A 19,090-nucleotide genomic window follows, 5' to 3' on the forward strand; every position below is an offset into this window, starting at 1 on the left:
TTATCTATTTCTTCCAAATTAAGGCTATTTACTACTTTTACTTTTACTACTACTAGTATTATTACCAAACCCGAACTACTATTAATTAGTACCTACTATTTCTGCTAGGAAGCTTATTAGAGAAGTAGTAAAGATATACTTTAAAGTATAGAAGTATAACGGAACTAATAGTAGTTTTAATTATAAACTTACTATCTTCCTTAATATCTACTAATATATAGAGCTCTCAGAAAAGGTACTAGCGAGAGCTTTTCCTACTATATTAAAGGAACTAGTATAAGACTACTTCTATAATAACTAGCTCTCGAGCCATATATATAAAAAGGCCTATATAAATATTTATAGCTTCTTTAAAGGCCCTGGTTTCTATTATTAAAATTTAGATAAATAGAATACTATTACCTTAGTAATTATAATAGTAAAGAACTCTAAAAAGACAATATTTAAGCTTATCTAAATACTAATTAATAACCTATATAAATTATAATATAGCCTTGCTCCTGCCTTATAAAATACCGAATTTCTATATAATAAGATTATTACCTCCTATTAAGGCTTACTAGTATACTAATATATAATCTCGAACTCTTCTAATAATCTCGGCCAGCTTATTAATAAGCTCTAATTATCTATTACTACCTATAAGAAGAAGTAATAAATTATTACTAAAACCTATTTTACTAATTAATAATACTATTCTTAAAACCCTCTAAACTACTATTTGTCCGGAAATTATTAATATGAACCTAGTTATAACTTCAGAACCTGTAATAATTACTTCAAGCCCTATAATTATAATAAGTATATTTTAAAGTCATATTTTATATATAAGAGACCCAAATACTACTTATAAAAGTATATACCGGAGAAATAAGAGGCTAAGAAGGCTCGATTTAAAAATAGAAATATTTACTAATTTAGATCCCGAAATACCCGTAACTTTAATAAACGCTTTAGTAATACTTATATATAGTATATTACTAAATTCGAAGAAGAAAAGAATAATAAGAGTAGTAAGGACAAACTAGTAAGTAATGCTTTTAAAGCCTTATTAGCAGAAACGGATAAAGAAAAGAAATATTACTCTGATTTCTATTTTACTTCTATTAAGAGCTTCCTAGTCGCTTCTATAGCCCCTGCTTTTATTATTTCTATAACTAATATTCTTGTAAATAATCTTACTTTTCTTTCTCTTATATACTAGATAATAGGCAAAAACCATATCTTAGAACCTATTAAATAAATAGAAAATGCCTAGACATTTATAATTAATAGTATATTAAAATATAATACTTACTACTTTTATAGAGTTATAATTAATACCAGAGCCTCTAGATTCTTAACCGCTAGTTCTGACTAATTCCAAGCTTTATAGCAGACTAATAGTAGTATTAAACTTAATAAAACTACTAAAGGTCAAGTTAATATCTAGTTTAGTATTAGATCTATATCTTCTATTAGATCTATAATAGTAAGAATACTAATTAGGCAAGTATAATTCTATATTATGCCTATAAAGACTTTATTTCTATTTAGCTTAGCTAATATAAATAAGCTAGGAGTTTACTTTAATAATCTTACTAATTATCTCATTATTTCTAATAAATACTTTATATCTATAATATAATATTTTAGATACTTTTTCCTGCTTTAGAATACTATTCTATAAAGCTTTATTTCCGAATTCTTTACTTATAACCCCTGCTTTCTTATAGAGGTCAAATTATAATATTTATATTATTATTTTAATTATTTATTTATTAGTAAGCTTTGAAATATACTAGAATAAGTAGGCTATAATATTAATATAGAAGCCCTTAAATACCTTATAAAGTACTACGAGTAATACCAGAAATTCGGATAATTACCGGAATAATTTAAGTTTAACCTAAGAAATAATATTAGCTTTAACTACTTTATTATTATTAATATTTTCTATATTTCTGGTAAGCCTATACTCTATATTATTAATAAAGGTACTAGATATTAAGCCGGCTAATAGCTTTAAAATATTAGTATATTATATACTTGGGATATTATAAAGTAGTATTAGATTAATACCTATTTAGGCCCTTCTAATTAGATTATAGCAGATACCGGAAAGCAGTTTACTAGTAAGGAATTTGCTTAGCTTGCAAATACTATAGGAACCAAGGTTAAAATCGTTCCTATAGAAGCTTATAGTTCCGTCGGAATTATAGAATACTACTATAGCCCGATTTAATATACTTATTTTATTATTACGGCCGAAATTAATAGAATTAATAAGGATACTATATTTTAAATAGCTTTTAAGGCCATTAATAATTTCGCTAGACCCAATAGTATTATCTTAACTCTCTTGGTTTATGGCGCTTTACCCCGAATAACCGAATATAATACCTTATTACTAACTATATTATAGTAATTAGTAGTACTCAAGAAAGCAATAGTAGAAATTCAGAAACTTTGAGCTAGATACCAGATTACAAATGCCTTAAATACCCGAAATAGTCCTAGTACTACTAATATCTATAAACTTCCCTTGAATTCGGATGTTCTTATATAGTATAAAGGAAATACTAGTTAACTTAGTAATTGGGATAGGCCATATAAGCTAATAGCTATTAATAGGGAGGACTATATACTAGCTCTATTATGTAGTAATACTACTTTCCACTTAACCTCTATAAAGCCCTTTTATATAAGGGATATTAAGGTTATTACTAATAGCCCCAAACCTAAACCTGTTCCCGAACTTTATAGTAAGGCCAAAGATAATACAGGTATAATTCCTCCTACTATTCTTGCTATTCTACCAAAGTATAGCAGAGAATACCCTTGCAAGAACCCGGATTTTACGGTATTTCTATAGGATAATAACCTATATAAGAACTCCTGTCAAGTTAAAGTTACTAGCTTCCTGGAAAAGAGTATATTTAAGATTATTTCTAGATCTCAGGTACTAAAGGAAGTATGTATTTTTAACTCCCGGTTTATTAATAAGATTAAGAATAAGGGTACGAAAAGAGAGTTTAAGAAGTCGAGACTAGTTATCTAGGCTTATAATAATAGTAAGAAATATATGGTATTAATATAATTACCTACTATTTAATATATTAGCCAGAAAATTATTCTTAGTATTATTACTATAATAATAAATATTACGAAGCTATATTTATATAATATCTTATAAGCTTATATCTAATTAATAACCTTATTTAACCGTAATTTCTATATTAATCTATTTTATAAGCTTATTAGAGAGCTAAATCTGAATAATAATTTAGTTCTAAAGATTATAAAACTATTATATAATATACCAGAAGCTAGGAACTACTAGTTTAAGACTTATTATTCCTATTATATTAATAAGCTTTCTATAGAATAGTTAACTTATAATCCTTGCTTCTTTTATAGCAAGTAATTCTTTAGAATTATTAGCCTTTAAACTAATAATACCCTATTTATTAGAACTAATAATTTTATACAGATAGAGTAACTAAAGCTTTAAGAGGCTAAGTTCTTAGCTAAGAAGTATAAATGCCTTACTATTAACTATAATCTCAAGTTTAATAGAGGTATTATTTATATGGATATTACTAGAATTACTTTTATATAGAAATACTAATATAAAAACCTCTAAACTATTTCTATAAAGAATACTACTACTATAAGTAGTAGGAGTACTATTTATTAAGATCTCTCTATTAAGAACTAATATATTACCTAATATACTAGAGAAGCGTATATTGTATTAGTCTATTAACTAGAAGCTTTATATAACCTATTAATTACTATTTAAGCTATTGAATTCTCGGAAACTAATATAAAGGTACTTAATAAGTATATTTAATAGCAAATTGAGAATATTACTAGAGGACTAAGATTTATAAAGCTAGTAAAGGAGTTCTTATATTTAATTATTTTTACGAATGCTTTATTTACAAATAATAGAGATCTCTTTTCCTAAATTAGATATATTCTAGTTCTAGTAAACGGAACTGGATATACTAATATTATTTACTAGTTTTCTACTAAATACAAGAGAGTTACTAGAAGTATTCTAGCTTCGGAACTCTATAGTATAGCTTATGGCTTTAATATGGGTGCTTTAGTTAAATCTATAATTAATAGAGTACTGGAAATGGAACTACTACTAGTAGTTTATACGGATTCGAAGTTATTATATAAATGCCTTATTAAATTAGAAACTATTCGAGAAAAGCGTCTAATAATTAATATAATATACTTCTGCCAGGCATATAAATAACGAGAGATTATAGAAGTTAAATAGATTAAGGGAAAATCAAATCCTGCTAATTCTATAACGAAATCAAAGCTAATAAATGCCCTTAAGTACCTAATTAATACGAATACTATATAATTAGATATAGAGAAATAAGTTAAGTATAAATAGGGCGAGAAATAGATATATGGGATAGGAGGATATTATAGGAGGGGAAGTCACGTGCAAAAGGCTGCGGCCTTTGGCATATGACTAAAACCTCGGAAGTAATATGGATATATAGAGTATTTGGGAAATCTGGTACTAGGCCGGATTAGGGAATTTGTATATAATTAGAGGGAGATACTATTTTTCGCGTTTTTGGAGAGTTTCTAGTATTAGTATAGCTATTTCTTTGAGAGTTATATATATAGTTACGGGATACGGGATACGGGATATGGGTAATAGGATATAGGTAATAGGATATGGGATACGGGATATAGTTATGTGATCTCGTATCCTATTAGTAACTCGACTAGTAGACTAGACCCCTTTAGTTTTAGTAGATTTAAGGATTATATATTAATATTATAATACTATAATTCCTATTTCTGAAAAATAATAACTTTACTAACTAATATAACTAGTATTTCTATGCCTATATAACAGTGCCATATATTACTAGTAAACCAATAATTATAATTACTAAATTAATACTATTTTTCTAATTTTTAATTAGCTTCTTTCTTTTATTAATACTTATACTAAACCGAGTTTAGTTTCTTTCTAGTATATATATATAATTTATAGTAAAAGGAATTTAAAAATAAAGTAATTTATAATAGGTTTATAGAAAGAATTTAGTAATAAAAAGTATTAAAATATTAAAGTAAATATTTCGTTCTTAAAAATTCCGTCTATAATAAGAAATTTAGGAAATGAAATATTATAATTCCAAAAGAATCTAAAGCTTAAAGAGCTCGATTTAATAATAAAATTGAAATTATAATTAAAGAGCTTTAAGGGCATATATAAAATATATATTCCGGAAAAAGAATTCTATAAATTCGAGTATTATATAAATAAATTTTTTATTAAAAAAAAGGTAGTTTTAGAGCCAGAAAAAGTTAGTTTTAAAAAATAATAGAACTTGAATAAATAGATAATTAAATAGCTAATTATTTATTAATTAGTAAAAGCTAGATATTTTCTTTATAAATTATTAAATACTTTTATAAAATTAATAAATAATTTCTGTCTTTAATATAGAATAAACTAGATTTGTTTTAGGCTACTAAATACTTTTAGAACTAATCTAAAATCTTCTCTAATTTATATATATAAACTAATTAATATTAGTTTACTAGTAATATATAATACTATTATATAATATATATAAAATATAAATATATTAAAGTTAGTAAAGTAATTAATATTTAGAAATAAAAATTACAAATTATAATATTAATATATAATTCCTAAATCTACTAAATCTAATAAAAACTAGTTACTAGTCGAGTTATCTATAAAATATAAGATTATATAACTATATCTCGTATTTTATATTCTATTACTTATATCCCGTATTCCGAGTCTCGTGGCTATTCACGTGACTTCCAAAGAAACAGCTATACTAATAATATATTTTATAATATATTAGTTTATAAAAGGCTTAATATTTTAAATATCTCTAATATATATTATAGATATAATATTTAGGGCTTAAAAAATAAAATAAAAGATTTTTTATAAAGATAATTTAAAGCTAAAAAAAAGAAAACTAAAATATAAAAGGCTATAAAAATAAAATATACTTATAATATATTAAGCCTATAAAATATTTAGTATTCTAAATATTTTTATATATTTTTATACTAGTTATTAAATAATTATATTAAGTAATTAAAATATTAAAATCTGAATTATAATATATTATATTTTAAATATATTTCTTTACTAATATAGCTATATTATATATTTAATTATATAACTAAAAAGTAATAAAATATAATAAAATATAAGTAATATATTAGGAAAAAAACCTATTAATAACTTATTACTTATATTAATAATATTACTAGTATTAAATTTATATATCCAAAATTTTAGCCTCAAAATTTCATAATAATATACTAATTAATTACTAATAATAAATGAGTTCTATATTATTTCGAGTCTAGTATTATATCTAGTATATATTTAATATATATTTAGTATATATAAATAGAAATTTCAAAAAATTATATATTAATTTTTTTCTTTTCTTTTTTTTCTTTTTCTCTATTTTCTTATATTATTATATTTAAGTAAATATATAATTATAATACTAAAAATAAATTTTCGAAAATAATTAAATTATTATAATTCTCGAATTTTTAATATTATAATTTATTAAATAAAAGTATATATAAGATTTAAGAAATACCTAAAATAATTACTAATATTCTAATTTAGTTTTAGTTTTAAGGCTATTACTTAATATAATTAATAGTTAATTAGTAAATAAATCTAGCTAATAGTATAAATTATATTAAAATTTAATTATATAATATTAATTAATAACTAATAGCCTAATATATATATTACTAAAATATATATTTAAATAAAAAATTATTAATAGATTTTTTCTTTCTAATATAAAATATAAATAATACTAGTTAAATAATTATATTAATTAATTATATTAAAAGCTAAATTATAATAAATATATTTTCTTAGGCATTTTTAAGAATTATATTAATAAAATATAAATAAAATCTATAAAGTATATATAAGAATATAAAATTAATCTAAATCTAAAATAATAAACTGGTTTTTATTATATAATACTAATTATATAATATTATTACACGTGATTTAATATATAGCTAGTACTTTCTTAGTCTAATAAATAGCCTTTAGCTTAATTTATACTCTTTATTACTATTATAATATTATCTTATTATAATAGCTTTCTTTTTTTAAAATCTCTTTTTCTTTTTCTTTTTCTTTTTCTTTTTCTTTTTCTTTTTCTTTTTCTTTTTCTTTTTCTTTTTCTTTTTTCTTTTTCTTTTTCTTTTTCTTTTTCTTTTTCTTTTTCTTTTTCTTTTTCTTTTTCTTTTTCTTTTTCTTTTTATTCTTTATTTTATTCTTATTTCTTCTTTCTTAATTATTACAAGAGTTTATTTATAGCTCTTTTATTTATAATAATATAATTTATAAAATAATAAGAAATTACTAGAAATTAAGGAGGTTCTAGCGCTTTTGGCTTTGCTTACTAATTAATACTAGGTCTAGTTTAGTAAAGAATGCCTTTTGTAATATTAAATACGGCTAGCCCAGACCTTATTTTAGCCTTATCTCGGCTTCCAAAGCTCCAGAGTCATGTGTGCAGTCACGTGATAATCTAATTAAATATAATTAATTATCTTTAATTATAATTAAGTATGATTTAATTAGCTTGATTTTGACTTGATTTTATTTGAGTAGGGGGTCTAATCAAATCTAATCTAATCATTTGACACACTGCGAGACAGCCGATGAACTACTCAATACCCTGGAAGCGCTCAAAATGCAAGGGAGGAAGATTCCTTGGGAGAAAGAGCAAGCGACAAGCGATAAAGATTATCAGAAGTGAAGCAACCGTATTAGCCATTTCCGGGAGACTCGACTGTTTTCGAGTGTTCTTTCAAACGACTATCCCCGTAAAGCTGAAGTACGTGGATGAGTTCGCATTAAGAGAATATGCTTACAGCGTTCTCACAGGAACAAGATCGACTTTCAGGTTGTGTCCAATCTGAAAATTTCAAAGCCCTTGAAGCAAGTACACATAATCTTATCCTTGCTGTCCTTGAGGCGCATACCGCAGAATTAAAGGATCTTCACTATGCGGAAGCATTTATTGCTGTCGTCGACCTTAAGGAGGTACTTGTGCCTGTGGGATCATAAAATGATAGTATAATACCATTTGTGCCAACACATTCGATTTTCAGATAGGAATATATCCCCAGTAATATCTCAGAATTATTTTTGCCGAATATAATGGCTTAACCAGCGAGAAACAAATTGCACCAAACATGCCTATAGCAGCAATAACCTGGAGAAGGATCTTGTCAGTCTATTCTGGTCCTCTACTATTACATAGTCAGTCAATATTCGGCTTGACAGTTCCGCCTAGTTAGGGAAAATAGACGTCTCTCAAGCGGATTTAGCCTTCTCAACATCCTTCATCCAATACGTTAGTCGCTCAGCTTTTAGTTGGGACCGTTTTATCCAGACTCCCCAACCAACTAACATGACTACGGTTACAGGGATCGAGATTGTCCACAACCACCAGATCTTTTTATTGACAACAAATGATGTATTAACAGCGCCAGTGCTTGATGTGGGATCCGGTGATGTGGTTGTGGTGAAGAACTGGGTACCAAAAATGGAGCTAACTGTGGAGATGGGAAGGAACACCATCGCCAATATCGAGAGTGTTTTCATGACATAGCTATCTTGCCTCATGACCCGGCTATCATGCATAGTTCCAATGTTGAAGGCCTAAAAATTTCAGAATTTGGCAAAAGGAAAAATAATTGGAATAACCAACCATGTTGATAATATTCTTTAGTCTCTGGTCCACGCTTAGCATTCGCAATCTAGTCGAGTGGAACATCTCTCTGCGGTAGTGCAGGGAACGGTGTGTGGCTTCCCAGATGGCAGGATCGTCCCTTTGCAGCTTCTCCATTTCGCTATGGTAACGCAAAGCACACTCAAGGGATCTTAGACTGGCGTCTAACCCCTCCACCATGTGTATAGCATCTTTGGCAAGGTTGTGGATGCTATTGTAATCGATTGCGAGTAGCTCGGCGCTGTCGATCTCTAGTTGGGCCGAACGTTCGAATATGCTCTGTCCATTGTTAGGATTAGACCCGAACTCTTTGCAACGGAATGAGAATAAGGACAATGCACTCTTTCAGCTTCGCGAGATAAATCCACCAATTTCCATGCATTTTCATCAACGAGCTCATGCCATGTCTCGAACGATGCATTGATCAGGAAATATGGATCCCTGAGGGCGTCTTCCCACCTGCTAGACTTAAAAAGTCGATTGATAGCTACTAAGATTCCTTCGACGGGTTGGAAACAAATAAGTGTAACTTGCCGGGATGGCGCCGACGTGGACTTGTTATTCGAGGACGGAGTTGGCACCCACTTCAACACGACGGCCGATCTTCTCCATCGGGGTTTTCCGTGGAATGGCAGTGACGGCAGTAGAGCGAGGAAACGGATCCATACAACTATGATTTCTTTTGTTTAACAAGTTCTTTGGAGATCGACTTTGAGAAGTTGCTTCGGGCACATACTTTCAGATTCGTCTCCCAACTTGCGGATGCCAAATGAGTGGGTGACTGCATGAGATCTCTCGCCGACGAAGTCGCTCGGTATGCCGAACAAGTCAACTAATTTTAGAAGGCCAGGCAAAGAGGCAGGCTCATCAGTTGGGGCCGTGCTGAAACAGTTATGGAAAGTTTAAATTGCTGACGAGACGGAACAAAGCCAATTGAGTATCAAGGTTGACCCTGGAAATGAAATGAAGCGCAACTCAGCGGGAATCTGCTTACAGAATACCTAAATCCCACCCACCACAATTTCTAAGCTCATCCACAGATAGTATATCTTTGCGAGTTGGATGTTTTCCTGTAATTTCACATTAGACAGGTGATATTGAAAAAATTTCCGCCCGAAATACAGGGACCCTCTCTCACCTCGATGCCACTGAAACAGGCAGAACGGTGAATGAGCTTCAACATTGCTGCTTGTATACCCCTGTTCAAAGCGAGATATAGACTGAGGGTCCTTGGTGAGACTAGGCATCATCAAAATCCTCTTGAAAATATATCTCGTCCCTCTTGCATCCTTAGAGAGATCTAAGGAGTATAATACCATAAAAACAAGAGTTTTTCATGTTTCAATGAAGTGTCACCTTTCTGGGGATGACGTGTCCGTCAGCTGTGGCTTGGCGGCTATGCAGGAGAACCTGGAAGAAGAACCCAATCTGTAAATGTCGCGTCATGCTCTGATAACAATCGGGCGAAGACGAAACTCTCTGCATCCTATTTCATACTAGTCGGGCGAAGATTGTTAATCATCCCGCCCAACTTCGATAAAGCGGGAATGCAGTAAAAAGGGGTGGGAAAACAAGGGTTTTGTGCGGCTGAGCAGGAGCGAGCGGCGATCTTTTTCCAAAGGAGCCTCATGAAGCTATAAATTAAATCACAGTCCTTCACTCAAGATCATTTCATCACCAAATTGACATCCCAACTTGTACATCACATCTTGTCAAAGAACAGACTCTTAGCCATACTTGAAACGAAACACACATGGTAGGATCACCTGATGAGATGTACACCCTTAGTAAGCACACTAATTACTGTGTAGGCTTCCAGTGGCTCAGATCGACACAGTCAAGACGTCCCCGCAATTCAAGATAAGATATCTAGTAAGCTAGTATGCTACCCGACTGTATTTTGATTTGTATAGGGTTTTCATTGACATTCCGCTTAGGCTGAGCTTGACTGGACAGTGGGCGGCGATTCCAGTACCTCTACTTCTACGAAGCCAACAAACCCTTCAAAGGAAGGGAAAAGTGGTACGGCCACCAGTGGGTTCTCTGAGTGCATTCCTTGATTAATAGCAATAGGATCCACGCCTGCTGCTCAATCTACCTCGACAGTCACTTCAAGCATATCCAAATTGGAAACTGGACAACGCTCTTAAACTGCAGTATGTCATTTATTCCTTTGTAAAGTGTTCATTCCTTTTGCACTCTGCCTTCTAACCTTTACGGGACCCAACAGATTCCGTCGGAGCAAGACATACTCTACCAACTTCCAAGATGCCCATGCCTGCCCCCAGTAATAGCAACGAGGAGCCTGTGCCCGACTACATCGCTAATTTCAATGATATCCATGGATGGTACCATGCCTGGACTAGGACTGAACATTCATGGAGAGGCTGGGGCGATGAGTCTAGGCCTGTTAGACTTTACTATCCAGCTAGCCTGCAGTACAATGCCCAAGACGGCTACAATGCCATCGATGGTATGGGAAGGCAAATCCCCGGAGATCAACCATATGCTTGTACGATCAATCCATCATCTGGAAAATTCGAACGTCTTTGTGTTCAAACGAGAGATTCTTTCTGCACACTAGAAAACAGCACTTGGGATCGGACGATCATCAGAAACACAGCACCTAGGCTCTTTCGTCTGGCCAACTTCCCTCTCCAAGCCGTTCCACCTGCAAAGAGGCACCAGATAAAAGAATGGACTCGCGAGGACTGGATATCCGTTGTTATACGCTGGATTCCTGCATCGCTGGGGATCGTCATTCTCGTGAGTTTTGGCCATCGACAATATATCTGCAAACTCTTCAGACTAACAAGCGTGCCTTTGATAACAGTTGGTTCTGCCAGTTCATGGGCAGCCAAGTGGAAAGGACTCGCGAGCATATCTGCCCTTTTTGTACAATGGTTACCGATACCCACGTCTGGCTCGAAATTTCTGGGAAAACAGGAGAGAAATTCAGGAAGGACGTGTAGACGATCCCTCGTGGGCCTCAGGTAATATCGGAGTATACCGCGCATTCAGACCTAGGTTCCTCTGTTATTTGACCGAAGGAAAACGAGACAAAAACGGAAATAGGGTCGAGCCTCCTCGCTTTGAGGTAAGACCGGTACGAATAGTGAGTTATGAATCTCGGCTTTTAGATCGAAAGATATTAACAATTAGTAGAACAATCACACGCCTTATGTATTTATATCATACACAAAGATCCAGTTCGACAGTGAGAACAAAAAAGAACAGGATGGTAATTATCAGCTTCTTTACGCTATGGCTCTTCTGGAAACCTTCATCTATGCGAATTCTGTTCAGGACAATGCACGAAAGCCAAACGCATTCTGGCTGGATAGTCTATGCCAGCCCTATAGTAAATACATCGAAGAGGAAGACAGAGAGGAAGAGGTCACAGACGAAGACGAGAAAAAGCTCCTGACAGATCAAGATGTGAGATGTTATTACCGTATTCTGAGCCATTGTCTGACTAGTGAATTAATTAGGTTTATACCATGAACGATATCATCAGGGGAGCAGAGCATTCGATCGTTATTGCCCGGAATGCAACACCTTTACCAGAAGATGAGCCCAGTATGCAGGTCAAAGCACTTCAAGGCTGGGGCCAAAGAGCGTGGACACTAAACGAGGTCATCCTGAGCAAAGGCGATTCTGTCACAATATCAACCAAATTCAACCAGCGGTCGCACATTTCTAAAGTTCGCCTTGCCGAAACCGCATGGGCGGATGCTGGTTACTCACGACAACTTGTGGAGCACTTCACTAACCTTCCACTTAGTCGTCTAGAGCTGGTAAGCGTGGCGATGAAGTGCTTAGACAACCGAGAACTGAAAAGCAAACATGAAGGAGATAAAAGTTATGTTCTCATGGGATTGCTAAGGGTCCGGCCAATGATTGACACAAGTGATTCTTCATTTCAAGCGTTTGCTAGGTGAGTCGGCCACTCAGCCTTAACAAATCAGCATCCTTATGAGTTTGTCTAATGTATTGCTCCTTTACAGACTATCTCTGCCGCAAGACAACGACCGGCTCATGGAACGGCTGATATGTCTATTGCCTGAGCACCCAGATGAGCCGTGGAATAGGATGTCGGACCAATACAAGTCTATCCTTTGGGACATATTTCCAGATGTACAAGTGTGTGGCATTGGAGAGAACAACACAGTTTTTGTAGACGGATTCAAAGGTGCTATGGTCCAGTGGTCTTCATTCAGCACTGTTCAGACAATGAAGAGGCTGAGCTGGAAACGGCAGACCCTAATCCTCATCACCATGTTTTCACCGCTACTTCTCATCTCTGGGGCCATCGTGTTTGCTGCTTCTCACGCAGCAGCTATTTTCCTAATAGTTGTGTCATCTATTATCTTATTGGCAGCGCCTGCTTATGTCCCTCTTTTGTATAAAGGCAAACTGTATGCGGTTGAGCCTTGCTTGTTTGGCATTGAGGGGTACCTTCCTCTCCCCGAAATCGAAGAAAAGATATTCGGAGCTAAGATGGGGCGCCTCAAGTGGAGTCCATATGGATCTCCTCTGTCACGCCATCAGTATCGAAAACGATATCGAGAACACTTCCAAGACGTCGAGGCAGGAGCAGGACAACCATTATTGGATAGGGCTGATGATCCCGTCTACGGCTATCCCGTCGAAGCTGTGGACCCGTGCTCCCCATGCGATAACTGTATCAACTCGCCGCCAACTCCCCGGTGCAAGCATTTCAGTTACAGTTCAGCAGAGGAAAAGAGCAGAAGTCCATATGGTAGTTTGAAGGTTCGGATTTTCAACCTCGAAAATCTGCATAGTTTTGTTTCTTGCTAATCAAAATCCAGCTATTTACACTTATTGACACATTCTCAATGACAGTAACACTTTTTGAGGCTCGTCACCCCCCCGTGGCTTTGATCATCGGCGGATCCGAAGGCGGGATGAAGCGGGCTTTAGCCTGCTCATACGACATCACGACCGGAACCCTCTATCGTGAGACTGTTCTCCGGGTTCCTTCGCAGATTGTGGATAAGATGCATTCTTTACAGAGAGTCAGATTGGGACTAAAGAATCCTTTCGGAACAAGCAATGTGAATAGTGTTCATCATCCACAGCCAACGCCACCGATAACTGTTGTACGCCTACCACAGCCGACAACTCAGCCTCGAAATGAGGAATCCAACTATTCTCCACCTAGAGAGGAAGGGATAGTGCTAGGGCCGATTCGTGATGGCCCTGCAGGAAACAGGGTTGTATAACCTCAGAGTGTTTCAAGGATCACAGAGTCCAGACATGTATTATGTATATCAAGAGCTTCTCTCCTTAATTTGCTCTTCTCCCTTTAGCTTGCTCATTTTGCAATTTGGTAGCCGAATAAATTCTTTGTCTAACTTGAGTTATCATACTATCCTAGCAACTAGGCACTGCAGCCATCTTGTCACTAATCATTGCGTAGTCATTGTGTAGCTAAAAGGGTTATCATGGAGGCAACCACTCCTTAAACACGTCGAAGAAATATAAAGCAACATCACTATTCCATCAAAATCTCCGGCATATCAACAGCTCAAAGATTACTGGCAGCCTTTTGTCTTTGATATTTCCAATGGCTGGAAATTCCCTGATTGAAGCGACTCTGAAACCTTTGGAGTTATGTTAGAGGAGGTTCAGGTTATGAAATGTAGTAGGGGGAGGATTTATAGAAGACAGTAGCAAACTCCTTTTGCTATGGGCAATGTCCTATAGGATAACATAGATATATTTTTATAAGGATCTGGTTCAGGATCCTTAGGAGCTTCTTTGGGCTCCAGGAAAAATCGTCAATACTTGGCAAAAATGCTACAAGAAAGCGATAAGCCTATATCTAGGCTCATTAGTTAAGTAGTTACTGCTCAGGCTGCTCTCAGGGAATGCTCAGGCAGCTCAGGTGAGCTGGCTGAGCCGAGGGTGATTGGTATCTGAATAGAAGTGGCAAGGCTTACTAACTGATCTTGGAACGAACATGTGAGATTAAAGTTGAACTACTAAACGAGTCACAACCATGCTGTTCTCCGTCTTTCTTCTTTACGAAGACGCGTATATGAAACAATGAATACCAAAGCATACCTGTTTCTGACCCAAGTTAATTGCGTAGATTATTGTCCTCAATCATCAGCTTCTCAGGTACTCAAGCCTCAGCTGCCCGAGCCTATATTCTATCCAACCATCGCGAGTCGAGCTATATTTCAATGCCATGGCGCACGTGTACCCTTATAAGAAAATCCATGCCCTCCTACTGTTATGGGAAGAAGACGATCTTGGCATGGATGAATCAGTTCTTGAACTAGAACAACTTTTCATCGGGAATTGTAATTTCACTACAATGAAATTATTCCAAATTCCTTCTCAGAAGCCATTTACGTCGCTTTCTTTTGAAATACAGTAATGGATCGGCAAGTACTCAACGGCAGACAATCTTTTGATCGTTTTCCACAATAGATATAGGAGTCTTGATAGTATCCAGCACTTGAAATGGGATGCATACAGGAGGTTGGTTGAAGGGCTGTGTTCTCAATTTATATGCTGCTAAGGTATGGTAGGCGGCGGCATGGATTAAAATCGCCTTCCGTCAACTGGACCGCTCTTCAGACCACTCTTGAACGAACTGAAGCGGACGTCCTCATCGCGCTCGACTACTGCTACGGGGATGGGTCGCCTAATGCGATAGAAGGCGGATTTCAAGAAGGCCGCCGCACCGAAATACTAGCAATATGCTGTTATAACCTCACGACCCGTGGCGAATTCACAAGGGCTTTTATCGAACAGTTTCGCTGGAGAATGCTCGCGCGCAGAACATTTTCGGTTGCTCAATTTCATCAGAGACTTCTTTTGAATATGCAGTGCGAGGACAGACAGAATTCCAGAGCCAGTACGAATATTGCGGCATAAAGTCATGCGACTACGTGATGTCTCAGCCACTAATCACACTCCGTAACCGGTAAAACTAGCCTGTAAAGCCGCCACCACTACAGGTTCAGATAATAGAGGCAGACGCAAGAAGTCCCTATAACTATAAAACCTCCAAGTTCCGGTGTCTGAGCACTACAGTCACTGGTCCAACAGCGTGGCGCTATAGCTACAGGCACTACAGGGCACATAGGCTGAAGTCGCATAACTTTATGCCGCGATATTCGTACTGAGGAGCCCGGATCTCCAGGCACGAGCTTATCGGAGCCGAACTGGAGTGCAGAAACGCCTTGTGCATATCTCACTGAGCTAATGCTGTTACCAAGCGAGCATCCCTCTGAAGAAGTTAGCCCCAGGAACAGAAGTCAACCGCGAGATACTAGAAGCAGTAGAGGCGAGTGGTGAGCGGAACGACACCATAGCCGTGGAAGAAGAATCTACGATCGGTGAGCTCGACTAGAATAGCCACCTCGACCAGAACAAGGATGAGGATATAGCCATTCGTTGGGAAACTACCTATGCTGATGATCTAATGGGTGCTGGAGCTTTGCGGTAAAAGAGAGAACTGAGTACATGCGAGGATCGGAGTTTGAACTCAGGCCCGACGCGGCCTGTCACAGGATATAGGGAGTAGATCATAGGAGATGAAGTAGAAGGGCAAGTTGAGAACAATTCACCATCCAAACATCCGTCTAGCAGATCGGCTTGAGTTACTACCAGATGGGCTCTGGGACCCAATTTGTAGGCTCAGCGTGAAGAGGACATAGTGCCATGAGAAGTTAGAACTGATATTAATGAACATCTCCCTTGATGCAACCCATCTATAACCAGACAGAGGTGCCACGCACATAGGTGAGATTATGAGATCTCTATAATCTTGGATCTCACCCTCAGGTCCCCTGTCATTTATCTTGCAGAGGTGAATTCAGTTTGGTCTGAAGACCCATGGCTCCACAGTCGTGCTTTCTTAGGAAACACCTTCACGCTATCGCTCCCAACCTCAAACGAACGAACAACTTTCTTTGAGCTAGATCCGTTCCTGATCCCTCGACTCTATACCCGTGGAGCCTGGAACAAAGTGGCAGGTAGGAATCCATCGTCAACCTCGGCTTGCAGCTAACAGCTGGTTTCCCAGGTGTTGAACTCCCCTACAGTTCACTTTTCGAAATCCTAACCTCCGCGCAACGACGGGAGACTGCCTTCCGACTATTTCGGAACTGAAATCGCGGCTCGTCTGAAACAATATGTCGACAAGATACAGCAGATGGGGAGTCGCAGGAGAGCAGCCAAAGCCCGCTGTCAAAAGCGATGGATGGGCAGCCAAGAACAACGGTTGTGGGCCGCCCAAAGAGCAGCCAATATCCACGGTCAAGAATAACACGGGATGGGGAGACAGCGATGAATGGCCAAATAATGGCGGATGGGAAATCAGGGTATGGGGCGGCGGCCAGGGAACATTGGAAGAGAAGCCCGAGTCCAAGACCGACAATAGCGGATGAGGACCTCCTCGAGAACCGCCAGCCTTCAAATTCCGATAGCAGTGGCAGGGGAGTTAACCTCGCACCCAACACAAATGATACCGGCAAGAAGGAAGTCGCCTGCACGAGATGCAAGAACTCTTTCCCCAGCAACAACAAACTTCACCAGCACATTCGTGAAGGAAGTTGCAAGAGTGTGCAGCCCAAAGGCGGGTCTGATGCCGAGGATTTCAGACAGCAGCCAAACTCGACGTGGATTGCAAATGGAAGGGGGGCATCAAAGACTGTCAAAGAAAAGGCTGCAAATGAAGGAGAAGCGGAGAACACAAGTAGCAATGCCAAGGAAGAACGCTGGGGCGATTCGAACTCCAAATGCTCGGATTTCACCTCCCCATTCGGGTACATCCCACCACCGCTGAACTTCCGAAATAAGACCCGGGATGTTAGTTCCAAATTCGACCAACTTGTACAAAATGGCGCATTGAACTCAAAAGAAATCCTGCTTCTCGAAAAAAGTCGTGGCTTGGAGTTCCTTGTACACTTGACACACTTGGAATCTATGGCGTCAACGAAAACATGGAAGACGATAGCGAATCAGGTAGACGGCATCCCGAAAACCGAAATTGATCAAGACTATCCATATTGCACTGTTCATGCTCTCTTAATCCGATGGGAAGATGGGGATCTTGATTTCGATTGGGCGATAAATGGACTACGGGAAGTGTTCAAAGATCAGTTCGGATTCCATTTGGTTTCGTCCTTCAAAATACCCTCGAATCGACCCTACGAGGCTTTAGAGTCCAAGTTACAATACTTCAAAGAGGCGCATTCATCTAAAAGCCGGCTACTCATTGTCTATTACATTGGCCACGGATATCTTGATCTGCAAAACAGAATGCATTGGTGCGCGACAAGGTGGGTTCAAAGACTGTGGTGTGTGGCATTAAGACTAAAACCTTCCGATAGTTCTCGTGATTCCCCGACCCTTGATTGGTATGCCCTGCAGGTCGGACTTGAGCGCACGGAATCCGATGTTCTGATCCTCTTGCACGCATGCTGTTCTGCTGGGGCATCAAATCTTTCCCATGAACCAAAACTGAATAGGGGAGGCCGAACCGAGATCATTGCCGCATGTAGTTTCAAATCAACAACCAGTGATGCATCCTTCACAAAAACGCTCATCGGGGAACTTAAGCGTATGGCTCAGAATGACTCTAATTTCGGCGAATGTATTTCGGCTGTTCCAGTGTGAGAAATGAATAGATTAGATTAGATTAGATTAATGGCTATTAATCTAATCTATTCATGAAATTTTCTCATTAAACATATTCTATTCACGAATTAATTAAGCTAATCATGAATATTCATGAATTAATCAATTAATCAGATTAATTTTTTCGCACACTGGGCTGTTCAATTGCATCAGCGAATGCTATCGACCATGCTGCACCAGACCTTACCGGATGGCGATGATCCTGGAATCATGCTAATTTCCAACGATAGTTTCTCAACTCCAGTCTACATCTCGCTCAGCAACGACTTCCGCCAAGCAAGCATCCCAATCAAACGATTCGGTCCGTTGAAGCCACTCCGACGCATTCGAAGCAGGGACTCCTTCAGGACGTTTTTAAGAGGAGCCATGGCTGAGGAGGAGCATGATGAAGATGTGCCTGGATCAGAAGACATTGATCCTTAAAAACCTAAACCAGCTACTTGGGGAGATTCTCTGGGTCCTGTTGCCGACTTGAAGATATTGTACGAATTAAATCTAAGCCCAGGACCCCAGGAGACACGCCGAAAAAGAATCCGTTGAATCCGTTTAGTTGAAAGCGGTGAGCTCACCCGCCTAAGCATAAGAGACTGGGAGGTGAGCCAGGCATG

At 36.7% G+C, this 19,090-nt stretch overlaps 4 protein-coding genes across 4 annotated transcripts; 3 read left to right on the forward strand and 1 right to left on the reverse strand.

Moving 5' to 3' along the window:
• Positions 1-2,464: 2,464 nt before the first annotated feature.
• Positions 2,465-2,683, forward strand: K444DRAFT_473493 (uncharacterized protein; the record flags this gene model as incomplete). Its single annotated transcript, XM_024872908.1, has 2 exons — positions 2,465-2,547; positions 2,575-2,683. Coding segments are annotated over 2 exons (192 nt in total), but the record flags the coding sequence as incomplete, so codon positions are not given.
• A 5,604-nt stretch (positions 2,684-8,287) lies between these two features.
• Positions 8,288-10,060, reverse strand: K444DRAFT_649775 (uncharacterized protein). Its single transcript, XM_024885601.1, has 6 exons — positions 9,940-10,060; positions 9,796-9,871; positions 9,538-9,683; positions 9,143-9,471; positions 8,781-9,080; positions 8,288-8,731 (listed from the first exon to the last, which is right to left on the reverse strand). The coding sequence occupies exons 1-6, from the start codon at positions 10,049-10,051 to the stop codon at positions 8,384-8,386; spliced, it is 1,311 nt and encodes a 436-aa protein (XP_024743730.1). The 5' UTR covers positions 10,052-10,060; the 3' UTR covers positions 8,288-8,383.
• Positions 10,061-10,671: 611 nt separating this feature from the next.
• On the forward strand, positions 10,672-14,079 carry K444DRAFT_580189 (uncharacterized protein). The gene is made up of 9 exons (XM_024877694.1): positions 10,672-10,681; positions 10,739-10,823; positions 10,875-10,957; positions 11,032-11,567; positions 11,635-11,916; positions 11,967-12,239; positions 12,293-12,738; positions 12,809-13,574; positions 13,634-14,079. Exons 4-9 carry the CDS (start codon positions 11,070-11,072, stop codon positions 14,045-14,047), a joined length of 2,679 nt encoding a protein of 892 aa, XP_024743731.1. The 5' UTR covers positions 10,672-10,681; positions 10,739-10,823; positions 10,875-10,957; positions 11,032-11,069; the 3' UTR covers positions 14,048-14,079.
• Positions 14,080-17,039: 2,960 nt separating this feature from the next.
• On the forward strand, positions 17,040-18,905 carry K444DRAFT_624299 (uncharacterized protein; the record flags this gene model as incomplete). Its single annotated transcript, XM_024882385.1, has 3 exons — positions 17,040-18,124; positions 18,176-18,449; positions 18,663-18,905. The coding sequence occupies 3 exons, from the start codon at positions 17,040-17,042 to the stop codon at positions 18,903-18,905; spliced, it is 1,602 nt and encodes a 533-aa protein (XP_024743732.1).
• Between the last annotated feature and the right edge of the window lie 185 nt (positions 18,906-19,090).

The sequence above is a fragment of the Hyaloscypha bicolor genome, assembly GCF_002865645.1.
Source record: "Hyaloscypha bicolor E unplaced genomic scaffold K444scaffold_13, whole genome shotgun sequence".
Classification (NCBI taxonomy): domain Eukaryota; kingdom Fungi; phylum Ascomycota; class Leotiomycetes; order Helotiales; family Hyaloscyphaceae; genus Hyaloscypha; species Hyaloscypha bicolor.